This window comes from Oratosquilla oratoria, chromosome 16 (assembly GCF_046742065.1).
Source record: "Oratosquilla oratoria isolate Oo_2021 chromosome 16, ASM4674206v1, whole genome shotgun sequence".
Taxonomy (NCBI): domain Eukaryota; kingdom Metazoa; phylum Arthropoda; class Malacostraca; order Stomatopoda; family Squillidae; genus Oratosquilla; species Oratosquilla oratoria.
The window spans coordinates 10,029,607-10,048,148 of NC_134792.1; the positions used below are offsets into that span (position 1 = coordinate 10,029,607).

General features: G+C 39.4%; 1 protein-coding gene across 5 annotated transcripts in view; it reads right to left on the reverse strand.

Moving 5' to 3' along the window:
* Positions 1 to 6,073: 6,073 nt before the first annotated feature.
* Positions 6,074 to 18,542, reverse strand: part of LOC143033824 (uncharacterized) — a 154,744-nt gene continuing 142,275 nt past the window's right edge. For all 5 annotated transcript variants that reach the window (XM_076199334.1, XM_076199332.1, XM_076199333.1 and 2 more), the window contains exons 3-11: positions 18,013 to 18,246; positions 15,686 to 15,873; positions 15,332 to 15,551; positions 14,173 to 14,306; positions 12,050 to 12,163; positions 11,263 to 11,499; positions 10,974 to 11,087; positions 9,681 to 10,890; positions 6,074 to 9,335 (exon numbers count right to left, since the gene is read on the reverse strand). In XM_076199334.1, coding sequence (XP_076055449.1) covers positions 9,163 to 9,335; positions 9,681 to 10,890; positions 10,974 to 11,087; positions 11,263 to 11,499; positions 12,050 to 12,163; positions 14,173 to 14,306; positions 15,332 to 15,551; positions 15,686 to 15,873; positions 18,013 to 18,246 — 2,624 coding nt within the window. In that variant the 3' untranslated portion in view covers positions 6,074 to 9,162. The remainder of the gene's footprint in view (positions 9,336 to 9,680; positions 10,891 to 10,973; positions 11,088 to 11,262; positions 11,500 to 12,049; positions 12,164 to 14,172; positions 14,307 to 15,331; positions 15,552 to 15,685; positions 15,874 to 18,012; positions 18,247 to 18,542) is intronic.

Genomic DNA, 18,542 nt, shown 5'->3' on the forward strand with positions numbered 1-18,542 from the left:
GAGGTGGATGGATGGGGTGAAGGGGGCTTTGGGGAAGAGGGGAATGTCTGTTGAGGAAGGAAGGGAGAGGACGGAAGACAGAGGTGAGTGGAGAATGGTTGTATATGGATGATGTTGTGACTGCATGAGGAGGAATGGGCGGGGAAGTGGGGGGTGGGGTAGTATGTGCGAGTAAATTTTGACGCAGCCCGAAGGGATTTCTCCCCGTCCTCGCCTTATATGCAAAGGGGGACGGAGAGGGGGGGTCGCCGATTAAATGAAGCGGCCTCGCTGTGGATGTACTGTGTCTTGCGACACTGCTTCTGACCCAGGGCGGTGGGCAGGGTGCAGGGATGACCCGTCATCCAGGAGGTGCTCAGATGAGAGGAAGGGTGGGAGGGGTGTGGAGTGTATTTAGGGATGAAATGGGTGGGAGTGTTGTTATGCCTTTCCCTTTTTGGCTACCTCCCTTGGAAGGGGGAAAAAGCCTTGGTATATGTATGTATGTATGTAAGAAACCTGCACAGATTTAGGGTCCCTCCCTCCTCCCACAGGCGAAGCCTTCATTTCTCATTGAAGTGACGACTCAGGCGAGCCGGCTAAGAAGGGAGGGGGTAGGGAGGGGGAGGTGGGGTCGACAATGCGCATGCCTGCACAGAGCCGGGAATTTTAAATTTCTGATGATTCTGGCGGAAAATTCAAACCACACTCAACCTTCGGGAAATGGCCATATGACCAGGAGTGTGGTATGGGATTATCGCTATAGCTTCGCTGTGCAGGTTTCTTAAGCCGATAAAAAAAATTTAAGCGGCACGAGCCGCGACAAAGAAATATTCTGTCATAATATGCGGTTTCGGGTGATTTCGGCCCAGGGTTTTTCTGGGCCGAAATCACCAGAACTCTGCAGGATAGGACGTTTCGGCCAGTCCTCCTAATGTTGCTATTATTATTTACTTATTATTGAAAAAAAATATATTAAAAGAATGTTAAAAAATTACTTATATATTATTTCAGGTAACAATATTTTTTGCACATACTGTGTGAAAATGAAATTAAATTTATGAAACAAATTATCTAAATTGAAATTATACAAGTTTCATGTGTGGACTAAGGTAGATGGTGCTATTGTTGCACAAAAAGTTGCCTAACATTGATAACATGTTATAACAAGGAGTCTAGGGCTGGGTTGTTCAAAAAACTAATTCTGGCGTTAGTTTATCTTGATGTTAAATGTCATGGTAATGCTCTGTGTTACCATGATGTTTAATGTCAAGAAAGATTTAACGCCAAGATAGTGCAAAATTTTGTTTTGAACAGCCCAGCCCAGAAGTTCAACTTCATTAGTGAGCACTCAGGAGGGGAGCGCATCGAATGTAGGATATTTCGGCCAGAACTCTGCAGGGACGTTTCGGCCAGTCCTCCAAATGTTGCTATTATTATTTTCTTATTATTGAAAGAAAATATATCAAAACAATTAAAAAATTACTTATATATAATTTCAAGTAACAATATTTTTTGCACATACTGTGTGAAAACGAAATTAAATTTATGAAACAAATCATCTAAATTGAAATTATACAGTGCACCAAGCCAGGGCACCAAGCCTTCAAGCTTAAAAGGTTATTTTCGCTGGGCCGAAATCACCTGATCCCTAATATGCTATGGCATGAAGACATACCAGACATGCTTGGGGCTCCTGCACGCTATGGCAACAACACATTCTTAGAGTCCCCGGGGCAATTTCCCATGGCAAGAGTAGATACCATATGGGGTTCTATGTTGCGGGTATCCTTTTATCCATCTCAGAATGTTTGACAATAACTTTACTAGCTGGTGTAGGGTGATGTCTCTGTTGACGACGTCGAATACTTTCTTCATGCCAATGAATTCCAAAACACTGATGGGGAAGAGGCAAGTGTAAACTAGATGAGGAATTGGTGCAATCTTGCTGGGACAGAAAACCGTACATGGGCTTAAGCTGGTCTTGTAGCCGGAACATGAAGCCTTAAATGAGAACATGTTGTAATGCTTTGCAGAAACGGTGTGAGAGATAGGTTGGTGATGACTGTACTATTGTACTGCGGATCCAGCCTTGTGGTACGTATTCCAGGTGAAAGCAGGGACTGTACAGCTAAATGAGGGTGTTGCTAGGTACATCCAGGCATACGCGGAGATATGCAGAAATAACACCATTGTCACCAGGAGCTGCTGTCTTACCTATGGCAAGGGCATATTGCAGATCATGATCATTTATTACCACGTCATCATTTACGTTAGTCTCCAGTAAGGCAACGGTGGAGTGGAGTGCAGAGTAGTTTTTCTCGGTGAAGAGAGCGTCTTGTGTGTGCTGGAAGGTTGTCGGCAATCGTCAATAAGATCCTGTGCATAATGAGCAGGACTGGTGGGGAACATTATAAGGTTTTTTCCTCACTTTTTTTTTTATAATATTTCACATGAACCCAACGTTTGCTAGATAGTTAATGCCCACAAGTTTGTGCCACGAATCTGTTTAGACTCAACACTGCAGAGCAACGATGCCATCTATTGATATACAATTGATAATTGGTTCAGATTCTCAGGACTTAGTTGCCATTGAAAGGTAGGCCGTCCTTCATCGCCTTCCTCCACGGCTGCATAATACCGTGATCCAGTGTATAGGTGTGGTCACTGGGGAGGAATCGCGTGATGTGTGACTGATGTCGTATTGGGTATGGAAGACACATGTTTACAAGGGAAGAATAAAACTTTTTGGGTAGTGGAGGTCAAACGTAGGAAGGTTAGTCCAATATGATGTGTAGATAGATTTCCAATGCAAATGTGTGTGGTGCACTGGAGACAGTGTAGCAAGGAGAGAATTGTGGATAGTGAATATGTCATCAGAGATAAGTGCTGGTACAGATCATCTGACCGCGTCGAGCGTGTGATGCCAGCTGTATCCCACCAAGGCAGCTGATTCCGGCGAATGTAGTCCAAAAGTCGATTTTCTTTACGATTTATACCACAAGCAAGGTGTCGGGCATTAAAATATCCCTTGTAAATCATACCACAAATATTGGAAGCTGAATACTCGTTGTTTAATTGCATGGTGCCACTGCCAATGATTACCTCATGAAGCTAGAATGTCATGTCAGTACTCAGAAGTTTATTGGAAACAATGCTGGGTGGAGGAGTGGATATACATGATAAGCCCATTCCTAACCCAATGGACGTGTGACTTGCCGAGGGTATTTTCCACCCATGTGTCCAGAATGTGATAATGACAACTAGTCTCTGTGATATATACTTGTTGCTCAGCTTCAAGTCGGCCTCAAGATCCTCAAGGGAGTCTAGACTCAAATGAACCATGGTACACACCTACAGAAGGAAGGTGGTGGGCACAGCAGAGTTATAAGTTTCATATGTGTTGCGGAAGGTGTAGTGACATATCCATGACATCACATTGATGGCACTGTGCATGTGCAGAAATTGTATCTACTGCCAAGAGAAGCTTGGCCAGTGAGGCTGAATATGCAGGCCATAGTGGTGGATGAGAAGGTAGTTGAAAGGGCACTGATGGACTAGGTAGTGGTGCCCAAAAGGAGAATTGAAAGAGTTTTGGATGTAAGTGTATTCAAGAGAGAGAACAGAACAATGTCAGGTCATTATCTTGTAGAAAGGAAACTGAAAGTGGTGATAAAGTAGTGGGGGAAAAAAGGGATGCAGAGGGGTGCTGAGGTATGAAAATTAAGTGGAAAAGAAAAAGAGAAAGAATACCAAGCAAAGCTGAGAGAGGTAGTGAAGAGTAAAAGAGAAACAGGAGTAAAGGAAAAAATTGTGTTTCAAGTAGAAAGTACTGAATTGGGCAAATACAATATGTAGCATGAGGATGAAAAGGAACAGGAGAGGCAGTGAATGGAGTGAATAGGTGAAGATGGTAGAAAATAAGTGAGCATAAGAAGATTGGTTACAAAACAGAACTAGAGAAGCATATGATTCAGAAGAAAATGTGTGGAAGCAAAACACATGATGAGGGAGGCACAGAGGATTTTAGAAGCTGAAAGAAGTGGGATGTAGTGCTGCAAAGTATGGAAGAGATGTGGTTTCTTTCCTGTTCATTCAGGAGGCAAGGGTACACCCTTGCCCCAACACCAGCATGGACTGGGTATTGGACAGAGATATTCAATGTCATTGAAGAATATCCATTGGCAAATCTAAGGTCATTGACCTTGTTTTTTCCCAATGATGATATACTTCTTGCAGAATTGTTGGAGGTTCTGGTTGCAGTCTTCCAGGCACTGCACAGGGAGACAAGGCTGCTTAGACTACCAAGTCTCCTGGACTTAAATCAGGGCCCAGGCATTTGGATGATAATAAAACGACAGAGTTTATTCTGCCCATGTACGTGGTAAGGACACTGAGGTATCGGAAAATGCCACATACTTTGATAGTGTAGTGCATAACAGAGGGGGGCCATGTGAGCAATTTTTTTAATGGATTGGCATTGACCATGGTGTTATGGGCTAGGTTAGTCAAACTATATGGGATTGTAAATACTTATGCAAGAGGACTGATATCTAAATATTCAAGTTGCTTGTGCTCCCTGCCTTACTGTATGGCTATGAAACATGGACACTGAATGATCACTTGAGGCATCTCAACATCTTTGGTACCAAATGCCTTTGGAGAATCATAGAATACCACTGGGAAAACTATATTATCAAACCAGATACTATTACAGGAGACTCAGTTTAGGCCTGTTACCAGCACAATTCATGAATGCCAACTCTGGCTATATGGGCATGTGGCACATTTCCCTGATGTTGACCCTTGCCACATGGTTGTCTCCACAAGAGACAACCCTTGATGGAGGAGATGAAGGGCCCAAAGAACTCATGGCTAGGGCAGGTTGACTGAACCTACCAATAGTTGTTTGGAATGAGAAGGGAGGGTGGCTGCAAGGACAAACTGTAAGGATTGATGATGAAGTGAAGTGAAGAATGTGAAGTGATGTTCCCCTCCCAGGCATATGCTCCCATTTGATGATGATCACAATGCAAAGAAAGGTATGGTCAATAGGTACTCATTAGGATTAAAAATCTTGGGTAGTCTAGGTCAGGATCTAATTCAGCCTGGTAAGGGTTGAGGTGAGGATCAGGAGAGATGGGCAAGTTTAGAAATGTGGTGTGGTAGCAGCTAATTATATAGTTTCATTGCTGCAATAGTCATTATTTCATTTGTTGAGAGGTTTAACCACCAATGCATCTTCATGTTTGATTATCCCTGCATTTTTTCTTTAATATATATATATATATATATATATATACAGACGCTCCTCAACTTACGTTTTAGTTACGTTTCGAACGGCCGAACGTAACGTGAAAATGAACGTAAGTTGTTACTGTACGTTCCAGTAATGTATGATCATTCATACTGTACTATACATCCATAAAGTCTATTACCGTATCTTATAAAACACCCCTAAATCATTAATTATAAACATAACATTGTAAAATAATAACATTAATTTCAAATAAATTAAATTCAAGAACATAAAGTGAGATGGTGGAGAAGGAGGAGGGGGAGGAGGAGGAGGCATGTTCAATTCTGTCGTTTGTTCCATGTAAACAATGGACGCAGCGTCATGCGTATCGTTTGAACATTTCATACTACGGAGAGCGTACTAAACTCAAAAATTCACTCAATTTTTTTTCTTTTTTTTTCAGTCAGTTCAAACGTAAAATCGAAAAAAAGTAAAACGAATGAACGTAAGTAGAGGAGCATCTGTATATATATATATATATATATATATATATATATATATATATATATATATAAATATATATAATATATATATATATATATATATTAGCTATATATATATATATATATTATGTATATATATATATATATATATATATATTATATATATATATTATATATATATTATTTTGAAATGGGTGGGAATGTTTTTGTGCCTTGTCCTTTTTGGCTACCCCCCTGGTAAGGGAAAAAAAAAGCCTTGGTATATGTATGTATGTATATATATTTATATTTATATATATATATATATATATATATATATATATATATTTTTTTTTTTTTTTTTTTTGGGGGGGGGTATTGGTACAGGGTAGGATAGGATGAGAGTAGGTAGGCTTTGATGATTCTGGAGAGGCTGTTGATCTTCTCGTGTGATCCCGGTGGTTGATCTGTTTTGTTATTGTGGTTGCTGAACGGGTGACAATGTTGGTAGTAGCTCCCAAACCAGGTGGTGAAAAAGGGGCAGGACATCTTTTCAAGCCTCACACCTCATATGGAGTGAATTGTGTGCATCCTGAAAACAGTTGCTCAGATGTGCAGGCAGATACTAAACTGTACTGCTGCCTTATCATGGTGCAGAATGACCAATGTTCCTGCACTGCCCATGTATGGGTTGTGATGAAATATTTCCAAAGATCACCTTCTACACCCAACTGTCATAAACCTTTGCCATGGGTTAGTAAAAGGGAAGAATGGATATATTGTTAGTATAGTAGGGGTAAAAGATTTACAAACTGATTATGCTGTTAGTTATTTAGTCTATACCTCACATTTAGCATTGACTTCTCTGGTGTGAGTCAGTCCTAGAGGGCTGCAAGGAGGTGGTGATGTGTGGCAATCAGTTTCTCCTCTGGGGAAGAGAGCTTAATGCCATCTATCCAAAAACAGTCCTTATCAAGACAGGTTGAACTGGTTTAAAGTAATGACCAACATATAGAATTGCAAAAATGTTGAGTGAGGTTATTGTCAATAAATGCAACTTGTAACTGTACAGATATAAACATTAAGAAGCATAAGAAATTTAGAAAGCAGTCACATCTGCCAGGAACATTTGTTGGCCCAGAATATAATTTGGTGACTTTTAATGGCTTCTTACACCCAGAAACTGCAAAATAGGTGAAACATTCCTACAGTTAACTCCTGCACAATGGTGATGTCCTTTGCATATTTCATATTGGGTAATGCTTGGTAATTTCATTAAGCTGTAGGGTAGACTTAGGTCAAAATGAGGGTTTTGACTGATTTGTCCCTGAGCTGAGTGAATTTGTCTGGTACTTCTAGGCAGAATAAAACCTGTGAATGGTGTTGAAAGCAAAAGGGTTGGGAAAAGGGAGGCATGACACATGTCAAAGATAAGGCACATGCAGTTTTACACAATGCATAACCATTTAGTACTGGTGGCAGTTCTAAGACTGCATGATAACAATGCATAATCACCACCTAAATTCCTGTGATATCTTTTTTAATTTAGCAATGCAAATATAGCTTTATTTACTGAAATTTTATATATCTTTGTATTCCTTAGTTGTCTGGCAATGGAAGTAATTTTTTTCTATAAATGAAATAATGTGACATTTTAATAGATATAGATGGGAAGCCTGATCTTGGTTGTGATTCAACCATTCAATTGTATAACACAGGAAATGCACTTTGGTGCCTTTTGCAATATATATACAATATCAAACTGGATTGGAGCTACAACACTTTCAATGTTATGACTGGCAAAATTTAGCAAATACAGAAGCAGAAAATTGAGGACTTGCCAGACATTTTAATTATGGTATGCTATATTTTGTCTTGACAGGCAAAGAATACATACATACATATACCAATGGCTATTTCCCCCTTACAAGGGAGTTAGCCAAAAAACAAAGGCATAAAATCCACTCCCACCCATTCACTCCCTTCCCTCCCTCTTATCTTGGCTTCTCCTGGATGAAAGGTCATCCCTTCATCTCGCCCATTGCCCTGGGTCAGAAGCAATGTCGCAAGACAGCACATCCACAGCAAGGATGCTTCATTTAATTGGTGACCCCCACCCCTCTCCATCCCCTCATGCAGAAAAAGAGAAGATGGGGAGAAATCCCTTTGGATTGCATCAAAACATCATTCACACATTTTCTCTCACCTCCTCATCTCCCACTCCCTTTCATGCATCACAGCATCATCCATACACAACCATTCTCTATTCACCTCTATCTTCTGTCTTCTCCCATCTTTTCTCAACAGACATTTCCCTCTTTCCCAATATCCCTTTTACCCTATCCATCTCATCTTTGGTCACCCCCTCATGTTCACTCTTTCCCCCTCAGCCTTCCACACCTCTTTTACTAATCTTTCTCCACTCATTCTTTCCATGTGTCCAAACCATCCTAATATTCTTTCATCAACCCTATCTCCCAACTCCCTTTCCATCTCTGCTCTCCTCACCTCCTTGTTTCTCACTCTATCTAACCTAGTAACCCCTATCATACTTCTCAGGCACCTCGTCTCAAACAATTTCAAACTCCTCCACTCTCCCTCTCTTATGTTCCATGTTTTAGATACTTGGGTGCGAATGAGGCAGGAAAGGGAGGAGTGGAGGTGGAGGTAGAATGTAGATTGAGAGAAGCAAGTAAATGCCTTGGGGGATACAAAGTGTAATGAGAAATAGACCTTTGGGAAGGGATGCCAAGAGGAGATTGTATGAAAGAGTGATTGTGCCAACAGCACTGTATGGAGCAGAAACATAGAACATGGAACAAGCAAAGAAAAGAAAAAAAAGAAAAGAAAAAAAAAAAATAGAAGAAATAATAACAAATAAAAATAATAATAATAATAAATGAGCATATTCAGCATTGTCATTAAATGCAGAATTTGATTAAAGTTATGAAGATAGTTATTGCTAATCTGACACTACTATAGTTATCTATCAGTTCACAGCCATTCTCACTACAAAAACTTCAAAAAGTGCTTAGTATTTCAGCCCTTCTACACCCTCGTATTCTGTTACATAGTACATGACAAGTGTTTGGTCTAGATACTAAATTCAGTTATTTGTATTATGCAAATCTCACATTTATATATACTATTAGACCTCCCCCAACATGACTTCACCGTGCACAAAGTCTCATGTTTACACAAATAGGTAAGATCCCAGCATTTGCCAAACTCGACCATGATTCATGATTTGAATATCTTGCCTGGTCATGTAGTGTGTTAGAGTCTGGAGAGGGTCCGAGAACATAACCTATTAACCTATTTTTTCCCATAAGACCTGTTATTCACCCAACAATAATTTTGTCCTGTATGACAGCTGAGGAACCTGACACTTGTGTTCAGTGAGGTCTGACTGTATATATATTGTTCTCCAGGTATATATATTTGAAAACCATGTCATTTACTTTATTCTTTTTTTCGAATATATTCTTTGGGCACAAATCCAGTGCGCCCTTTGATTACTGCCATCCACCATCCTGTGTCTCCACTCTTGTCCACAATAAGAATTTGGTCTCCACGATCAAATCCAATAGATTGTGGGATTGTGGCTATATAAGAAAATTTGGCGATGTACCATTCTGTAATCACAAAACAGGAAAACATTATAAATATAGGAAAGCAAAGTGTAAAGGGTATTTCCACAAAAAAAATATATATATATAAATTTCTTTACCACTGTAATAGAAAAAGAGCAAATTAGGGTATAGAAAAGCAGTGTTTCAATGGTACAAAATAGTTTTAACTGGCTTTTTACCACTGCATTCTCAAAACATGATCATATTTGAAGTACAAGAAAGTCAAGTAATATTTCCACAATTATACAAAAATAGTGTAAGTTATCCTTACTACTGCAATAACAAAATATGAGCAAGAATGAAGAATCAAAACAGTATTTCTACAGACACAAAAATAATCTATATTACCTCCTATAGTGTCTTCCTGTTCTTCAAGTTGGCTACAATTATAATTTTCATAAAGATCAATTTTTGAGGTTTCAGTAACCTTTACTTCTTCCATCACTCCATTATCTATTTCATTTTTATCTACTCCATTTTTTTGTGGTTCTGGGAGCATAGGTTTTACTAGACTATCTTCATTTATCAGGTTTGGTCTGTCTTTATCTCTTTGTGTATTTGTAACTGAATTTGTTTTTTGTTGAGAATCTTTGGTCACTGAAGTTTGTACTTTATTTAAAATTGTATTTCCACTTGTTCCCCCTTCAATGGTATTGTTTTTATTCATTCGTGAAATTATATCTTTAACAGAAAATCCTTGACCAAACTCTGGATCCTTTGCAATGCCTGTGTTGAATTTTGCATGGATATTCCTTTTATTTTTGTCTTTATCTTGACTCCCTACTTCTTTTTGGCAAACTTGATCCTTCTTTTCAAAAGACTTAATGTTCTGAGAGACATTGGTTTGGGCTCTAAAACTGTTTGAAGTTTTCTTTTCATCACTATCATTACAGGTTCCTTCAGACATAAGTTGTGTTGTTGAAGGTACTGCTGCATTTGAAGGGGGAACTTGATATGTTGGAATGTTACCTTTTCTGACTTGGGAATTTGAACTAGCCTGTACTGGGTTAGACTGGGGAACTTGATATTCTGTGTCGAGGTTAAAAGACTGGGGGACTTTGTACTCTGTATCATCAGTTGGTAAAGGCTGAGTTGGGATTCCTCTTGGGGGTAATTTTGGTGGAGTACTGACAACTGTAGTATTGGTCATTCGGAACTGGCTAGGAGGAGGGTCCAGGTTTATATCAGGCTCCTCATAAAGCTCATCACTAAGTGTGTCATTTGGAACAGATGAAATTTCTGAGTGAGATGGGTTTGTAGGAGGTGTACGCAGTGAGTGTTGTGTGGTGGTTGATCCAGGGGTATGGGTCATTGTCAGCTGTTCTCCATCAACCTCTTCATCAATCTCACAATAAATTTCATCCCCATCTTCTTCATTGGCTTCTCCACTGGGCACAGATGAACATGGAGTGTTTGGAAGAGGTCGGAGTCTCTGCTGTAATACATGCTGAAGTCGTAAGGGAAGTGGGGGGCGATCAGGTGGAGACTTTTTTGGTATAAGCCCTGGTGTATTGAAGACTGATGGGACTGTTGGAAGGGGTTCTGCCTCTTCATAAACCTATAAGAAATAATAATTATTTGATTTCGGTAAATTTTGAATTACAGAAAAATTATCAAACTACAACTGCCTCATCTTTTTACCTCATCAGTGTCATCATCCTTGGTAGGAACTGAAGGCTTTGATGTGCTGGTTGATGATGCAAAAACTGAAGAAGGGTTGGAGTTAGAAGGATTGGCATCCAGCTCTTCATAAAACTGAGGAAAATAAATCTGATGAATGCCTATTTAAGCACAAGAATACATCTCATGGTTAATTTTCATATATGACAGTACAGTCTTTCATTAAATTTTGGACTGTAACTGGAATGTGATACAAAGATCATAAGAGATAGGGAAATTTACAAAAATAAATACAGATTTTTTATTCTACCTCATCAGCCTCTTCCTCTGGAACTTCTTTGTTCCCTAGAGGTACACTTCCTCTTTCATGAGGGTCTTTAACTGACATTGGTGGTGGAGGCTTTGGGGGTAGCATCAAGCTGGAGGGCTCATCGAGGTCTTGCCTTGACTCCATTGGGAACTCTTGTGTGTCATTCAAATTCACAGAGGAAACTCTTTGTATGGCAGCCAACCACTGATTCTTGTCCTTAGCTGTCCTGGCAACAAACTGAGAGAAGTAGGAGGTTTAATACAGAAAATTACTGACCTTGTGGTATAGGACAAATTTGCCAATGATATAATAGTAATTATTATTGCCTCAGGTTTCAGCAACCTGTAGCCTCACAATGAGTGATAATGGTCCCTAGGCCCTCCCACAGATTTTTCTGTGAAGAAATATTGTACTGTTGTCCACTGTATTAATTTGGGACTATGTATAATTCACTGGTAGTAGAAGGGGAGCAGTTGTCAATTGTCAGGTCTCCTTGTGTGAAAAAGTGGAGGAAATAAAGAACCATGCAGCATCATTTTCATTTTGCACTATAAACTGTTCTGAACACAAAGTCCTCATCAATTTTCAAGAGGATTTTTTCACTAATGTTTTGGAACACTTAATTTGCAGTTCTCAGGTTTCATCATGCAGGTTTCACAGTTTTTCATTATTTCCTGAGTTTTCAAGTTAATGGAGGCATTTTGCTAAGATTTATACCTAAATGGCTGATATCATACTTTTTCTCCAACAAATTTCTGCAAAACTGAAATGAACAGATTTAACTTACTGTGTGTGTCTTCTTGCCCACACCAACCAGCTCAAAGGCAGCATCCTTTTTCCTTTGATCCTTGAAGTCATCTCCTGTAGCCACCCTTGCTGTGTACTGTGTCAGATCAATGACCTGTAAGATCAGATATTTTTTAATGTACATATCTCAAAGAGCAGCAAAATACATACATACATACATATACCAAAAAACACGAAATGCATGCAGATGACACATAAGCACAGCCCAGAGAATACAACAAGAAAACAACCCCTGCAATAAACCTCTCCAACATCTTCTACAGCTCTGGTTCTGATTACCATTCAGGTTATACTAGAAAGGCAGCTACACCAATTATCATTCTTGATCCAAATACTAAGTTGAATTAACATGATACCAAGGAATCACAGGGAAAATCTACCTATAATTCCTATTGTACAAAACCATGCACACCTGTACTTTTCCTGTATACAGTACTAATAGATTGTGTTTAAAACCAATGATTATGGAGCAAACTATTAGAAAAGAATGAATATACTTCCCCATATTAAAGGCTTTAGAGCTTGTAGTATAAAATAAACCCTGCAGGCAGGTTTTATGCAGTTTAAGATGTTATTGAGGGTAAGAAAATAGTCAAATTTCTGTATCATCAAATTCAGCTCTTTTTTTTCACCTTGGAAAGTATTTATCATATGCAGATTCTACAAAGTATCATGACAGAAAGTAGTATATAAATAAAAATATTTAAGTAAAACTTTCTTTCTTATGAGAGATATCAGAGTAAAACTGTCATTCAGAAGTGATCATCATACAATTTTGCTTAGTGTGAAGTGTCAGAGTTTGGTAAGGTATGCAAAAAAAAAAAAAAAAAGTTGAAGATAAATGTGGGTAAAAGTAAGGTGATGAGATGTACAAGGGGAGAAAGTGGCAACAGACTGGATGTGAGTATTAAGGGAGAGAGACTGAAAGAAGTGGACCGTTTTAGATACTAGGGTGCAAATGTGGATGGAAAGGGAGGAGTGGAGGTGAAATGTAGATTAAGAGAAACAAATAAATGCCTTGGGAGATAAAAAAGTGTGATGAGAAATAGACATTTGGGAATGGATGCTAAGAGGAGATTGTATGAAGAAGTGATTGTGCTGACAGCACTGTATGGGGCAGAAACATGGAATATAAGAGAGGAAGAGAGAAGTTTGAATGTGTTTGAGAAGAGGTGCCTGAGAAGTATGATAGGGGTTACTTGGCTGGACAGAGTGAAAAACGAGGAGGTGAGGAGGAGAACGGGGGTGGAAAGGGAGTTGGGAAATGGGTTGATGACAAAGTATTGGGATGGTTTGAACACATGGAAAGAATGAGTGAAGAAAGATTAGTAAAAGAGGTGTGGAAGGCTGAGGTGGAAGGAGTGAACATGAGGGGGTGACCAAGGATGAGATGGATGGATGGGGTAAAAGGGGCATTGGGAAGAAGAGGAATGTCTGTTGAGGAAGGAAGGGAGAGGATAGAGGTTAGGGGTGAATGGAGAATGGTTATGTATGGATGATGCAGTGATGCATGAGGGGTGGGGGGTGGGAGAGTGTGTGTGAAAATAAATTGACACAGCCCGAAGGGATTTTCCCCCATCTCCATTTCTGAATGACTGGACAGAGAGGGAGGGTCGCCAATTTAATGAAGCTGCCCCAGGGCAATGGGTGAGATGCAGGGATGATCCAAGATAAGAGGGAGGGAGAGGGGTGGATGGGTGTGGATTATGTGGGGATGGAATGGGTGGGAGTGGATTTTATGCCTTTTTTTTTTTGGCTGATATGCAAAATTCATACAAATACCTTAATGGAATGTAACAGCTGAACAAAAAACTACCCTCAGGATTTTGTGGAAAACAATGAGATAAAACTAAAGAGTGATTAAGATTTTTATATATAATGCATGGCTGCAAGTTAGCTATAAAGGAAGTCTAAAAGAGAAACACTTTCATTAGCAGATACATTTCCCACCCATAAGTACCATCCCCAATGAGACATTAGTCATCCTTGTGTGACTTTTGCATATACATGGCCTATTAATATAGTTTTCTGTGCCACTTAACAATATATGGAAACATCCATTATTATCTATCCTCCTCAATCCCTTTTCTTTTTTCATCCTACCTTCTTTTGAACTTCGTCAGTCTCCTTGAGATAGAGGTAGAGTAGACGATTAGCTACAACTCCATGATACTTTTTGATGTTGCGTAAGAGTCCCTTACTTTTCTTGAGTAGCTCCCCATTCTTCTCACCCTTAGCTGTGGGGAAAGATTTGTCATTATAAGCATTCTCTCTTGTTACCATAGCTTGAGGAAAATGTACATTCACTACTCTAATAAACCAATCAAATGTTGCCCCAAGTCCTTCCTGTAACACCACAATCCCACATATGTCTACAACAATTTTTGGGTCTTCCCATAAATCTCTCAAAGACAAATTAGTGACATTATGAGAGTTATTTTCAATGAAACACAGGTCGAAGCAATCATTTTTGTTGTATGCCATCCCTTGTGGATGTGACAGGCATTTTGATCTATTTGAAGAGGCTCCTGTCAACTCAGAGCCAAAGGTATTTCGTTGCCTATAAACACCGCTTTTATCCTTGGGGAAAAAATTATGCCAAAGAGGTGGTAAAGAACTTAAGGGAGGATTGCAAAAGTGATTCAACTTCCATATTTCATTATCAACATATTATTACTTATCCTAAATTTTAATTAACTATATTTTGTACATATAGTGTTATTTTTCTAGATCTTATGAAAAATTAGATATTTTTATTTATGGTTTATTTTTTCAGAGTATACTTAATGTACAATTACCATTATGCTGTCAGTCAAGAAGATACTCCCTAGTGTGATAATACTTACCGTACTGTATCGCCTGTTCTTCCGAGCGCGTTTGATTGTATTAAATTAATTTATGCTACTAAGTTACAGAAAGTCAATATGGACTGTATACTTAATTAAGTACTTTTAATATACTAGTACATAATAAATACATTAGAAGTTTGATTTGTACAACTTATTTTTACAAAAAAAAAAGTAGATAAACAAACACAAATTATGTAAAAATTATTTGTTATTAAAATACCATGCCGTTAATTACAATGATACCAATCCAAAAACCAGAACATCTGGAAATCCGTATAGACTCCTATCCCAAGGGTTTCGGATAACTGATGGTGTACCTGTATCAGAACTGGATAAGTCCACACAAACGCCTATGACTAATACACCCTTCGGGCATTACAATGTTTGAATCACCACAGAGAATGCTTTCCCACCTATAAGAGTACTGAAAGCCACGCTGGGTACAGTCGTCATATAGTTTTCTTCTGGATCATCCATGTCTGCGACCGCTTCTGGTGTTGGGTCTACATTGGAGGAGTGGGAGGTCGTCGGGCAGGAGGGTTCCGATGTCGACTCAGCAGGAGGAACTACCACCACATGAGGAGTTTCGCTAGGTTCGAAAAAGGTTTCTTTGGTGTATTTGTTGACATGGTTCTGTAAGGTAAAGTTCGTCAGCACCAGGGAAGAATGAAAGAAATGTGTTTGGTGTGACTCAACATTACGTGACTGACTGATGGCGCAAACAGACTAAGATGAGTGTCCTAAGTGTGCCCATTTGAGACACCCACCCTCAGGAAGTCTTGGTCCAGTTCTTCGTACTCATCCTCCTTGTCATCGTCCACTGTAGATTTAATTCTTCCTCCAGTTTTCGTCGAAGAGGCGGGTTTCGATGGGAAGGTGAAGGGGTCTCCGCTGTTACTGCTGTTGCTGCAAACGCTACTCCCGCTGCCCTCGTTGGTAAGGAGTGGTCTTTTGGCTAAGAAGAGGGAAATTATAGTTAAACACATACCTAGGAAGAATACCTTAATAAAAGCCAAAAGAAAAGAGAAAAGGGCTAATGGGATGAATAAGATAACGAGTGGAAATCTTTCAGTATTCAAAAAGTGATCGAATGAGGCGTATTCTATTAAAAAAAATCGTAAATTATGTTGTTTACGCCATGTAACCAAAACTAATACACTGTTCCCAATGACTTGATGGATATTTACAAATCAAATGTCAAATTGATGGTGATATATATTTTATACTTCTGTGTAGATAAACAAGTAGAAAAATAAACAAAAACATGAATTATTGGATGGATAAAGGCTGGGATTTATAAATCGGAAAATCAGCAGCAAAAGAAAGCCAAAAAAAAACAAAAAACAACAACAACACCGAAATCAGTATAATTTTCTTATTTATTTATAAGTTTCGCCGAAACTTGGCTTGAATTTACTGAAATATAAATAATACAGCCACTTGGCGATGATATTGATCGGGCATGGCGTATTTAGATAACGGCGATATCATTGTCCTGTGCCAATGTCACTATACGGCCATATGATGGGCAAGTTCAATTATCTTGATAAAATAATTTGGTGATAGCCATAATTTGATATAACGACCACCATCTTCCCCTGGCTGATTAAAATACTATCACAACCTTTCGAGTCTAATGACTCATAAGTGAGAACATGCTATAGCCAAAAAGCCGCAACGGTGGCGCCAGACAGTGCGACACTGGCCTTATCGGTAGTGGTGGGCAGCTACCGGTAAAGTTACCGGTTTTATCGGTAACAGCCTTGACGGTAGCTTACCGGCAATAATTCTGCTACCGTTAAGGTTCCGCTAACCGATAAGCTATACCAAACACTCGTGGAGCGGTAAGCACGTCTCGGCTTGGTGGTACTGAGTGACGGTAGTGGTGGGCAGCTACCGGTAGTTACGGGTTTTATCGGTAACAACCTTGACGGTAGCTTACCAGCAAAAAATCTGCTACCGTTTAGGCTCCGTTAACCGATAAGCTATCCCATAATACTCAGAGAGCGGGAAGCACGTTTCGGCTTGGTGGTACTGAGTGACAGTACTGACGGCCCTACGTAGGAAGAAAATGAACAGGAACGTATTCAACGTGCTAGATCGTCCTGCTCCCTTCTCGGCCCACAGATGCACAGTACGAAAATTACGTATTCGAATATGAAAATTAACAGTCGTGCTAGATCGTTTTGCTCGCATCTCGGCCCGCAGGGGTTCAGTGCAAAATGTACGTATTCGATTAGTCAGCCTATGTTCCGGTGGGCATGTATCCAAATGGATGCACAGAATAAAAAATTAAAATAAAACATATGCGTGTGTTTTTTGTCCATTTAAAGGTACTATAATATAAATATAGGGATCGTAGAGTCCTGCTAATACAAAATTAACGTAATTCCAATATAAAAAATGACAACTATGAACAATTGAAAAAAATATATAAGAGGAACTTGGTAAAAAAAAAACATTATGAAAATGACCTACATATGTCAATTCATCTCGCACAAAACCTTTAAAACCTCAATTGTACAAAAAAACTGTCCTGACTAAATGAAAAATGGGTGATTTTGGAAATGAATTTTTATGTGTAATTTGTAAAAATGATGCATGTAATTATTTTTCTTTTATGAAATTGTGTTTCTATGTGAAAAATATATTCTTTGTATGAAATTGCACTTACATAGAGACGGAAGTGGAGTGTGAGAGGGGGAGGGGGGGATTGGTGAGTAGGCCTATGCACTGAGGGAGAGTAGGTAATGCTGTGACCTTACACGCACCCCCTCCCTACTCCCCGCCCACGAGAGTTGGAGTAACGACTCGGAGCGCAGGATTTTTATAGTGACGACGTTACAAAACTTGTGACTACACACCATGGTAGGATGAAATTTGTTTAGATTTAAGTCATAAAGGCGACTCGAACTTGGGACGTCACTACTACCTCACGAGCCTTTTACCGGTAAATTACCGGTAATTCCGGTAACGGCATTGTTGTTTACCGGTAATTCCGGTATTGAAATTAGCGGTATTTGCCCAGCACTACTTATCGGCGATACTCTTGTTTTACTGAAAAAAAAAACACGCTAACGACGTGCACACCAACCTTGCACAGTGCCACTGCCACTTCCACCGGCACTGCTCGTTCCACTGCCACCACCACCTCCAGTGCCCCCCTGGTCCATGTTGAGGTACTGGTAGCTGGGCCCCTTGTGGAGCTTGAGGGTCGGGTAGTTGACAGCCAGAGCCTCCAGCTGCAACACGAGGGCGTTTCGCAAACATTCTGCCTTTCCGGTCAGCTGTTCACATGAAAGAGATTCACTCAAGAAGTAGTGGACGCCTGCGAGAGAGGAGAGACAAGAAAAAAATAATTATGGGAGATGACTCATGGAGGCGGAAGCACGGGCTGTGCAGAAAACAGGGACTGTGTCCATAAGAAAATTAAAATATATTCAAAACTTTTTTCAATGTGAGTGACAGATTTCAAGCGATATTAATATCTATTGATAATAAATATATTGATGATGATGATTTCATTTACAATCATACAATTTCCCATTGCTTCAATATCGGCCAAGTACTGAGGATCGCTTGTAAATGTGTGAAATATTATTTCACCTGTAAATTAACAGTGCT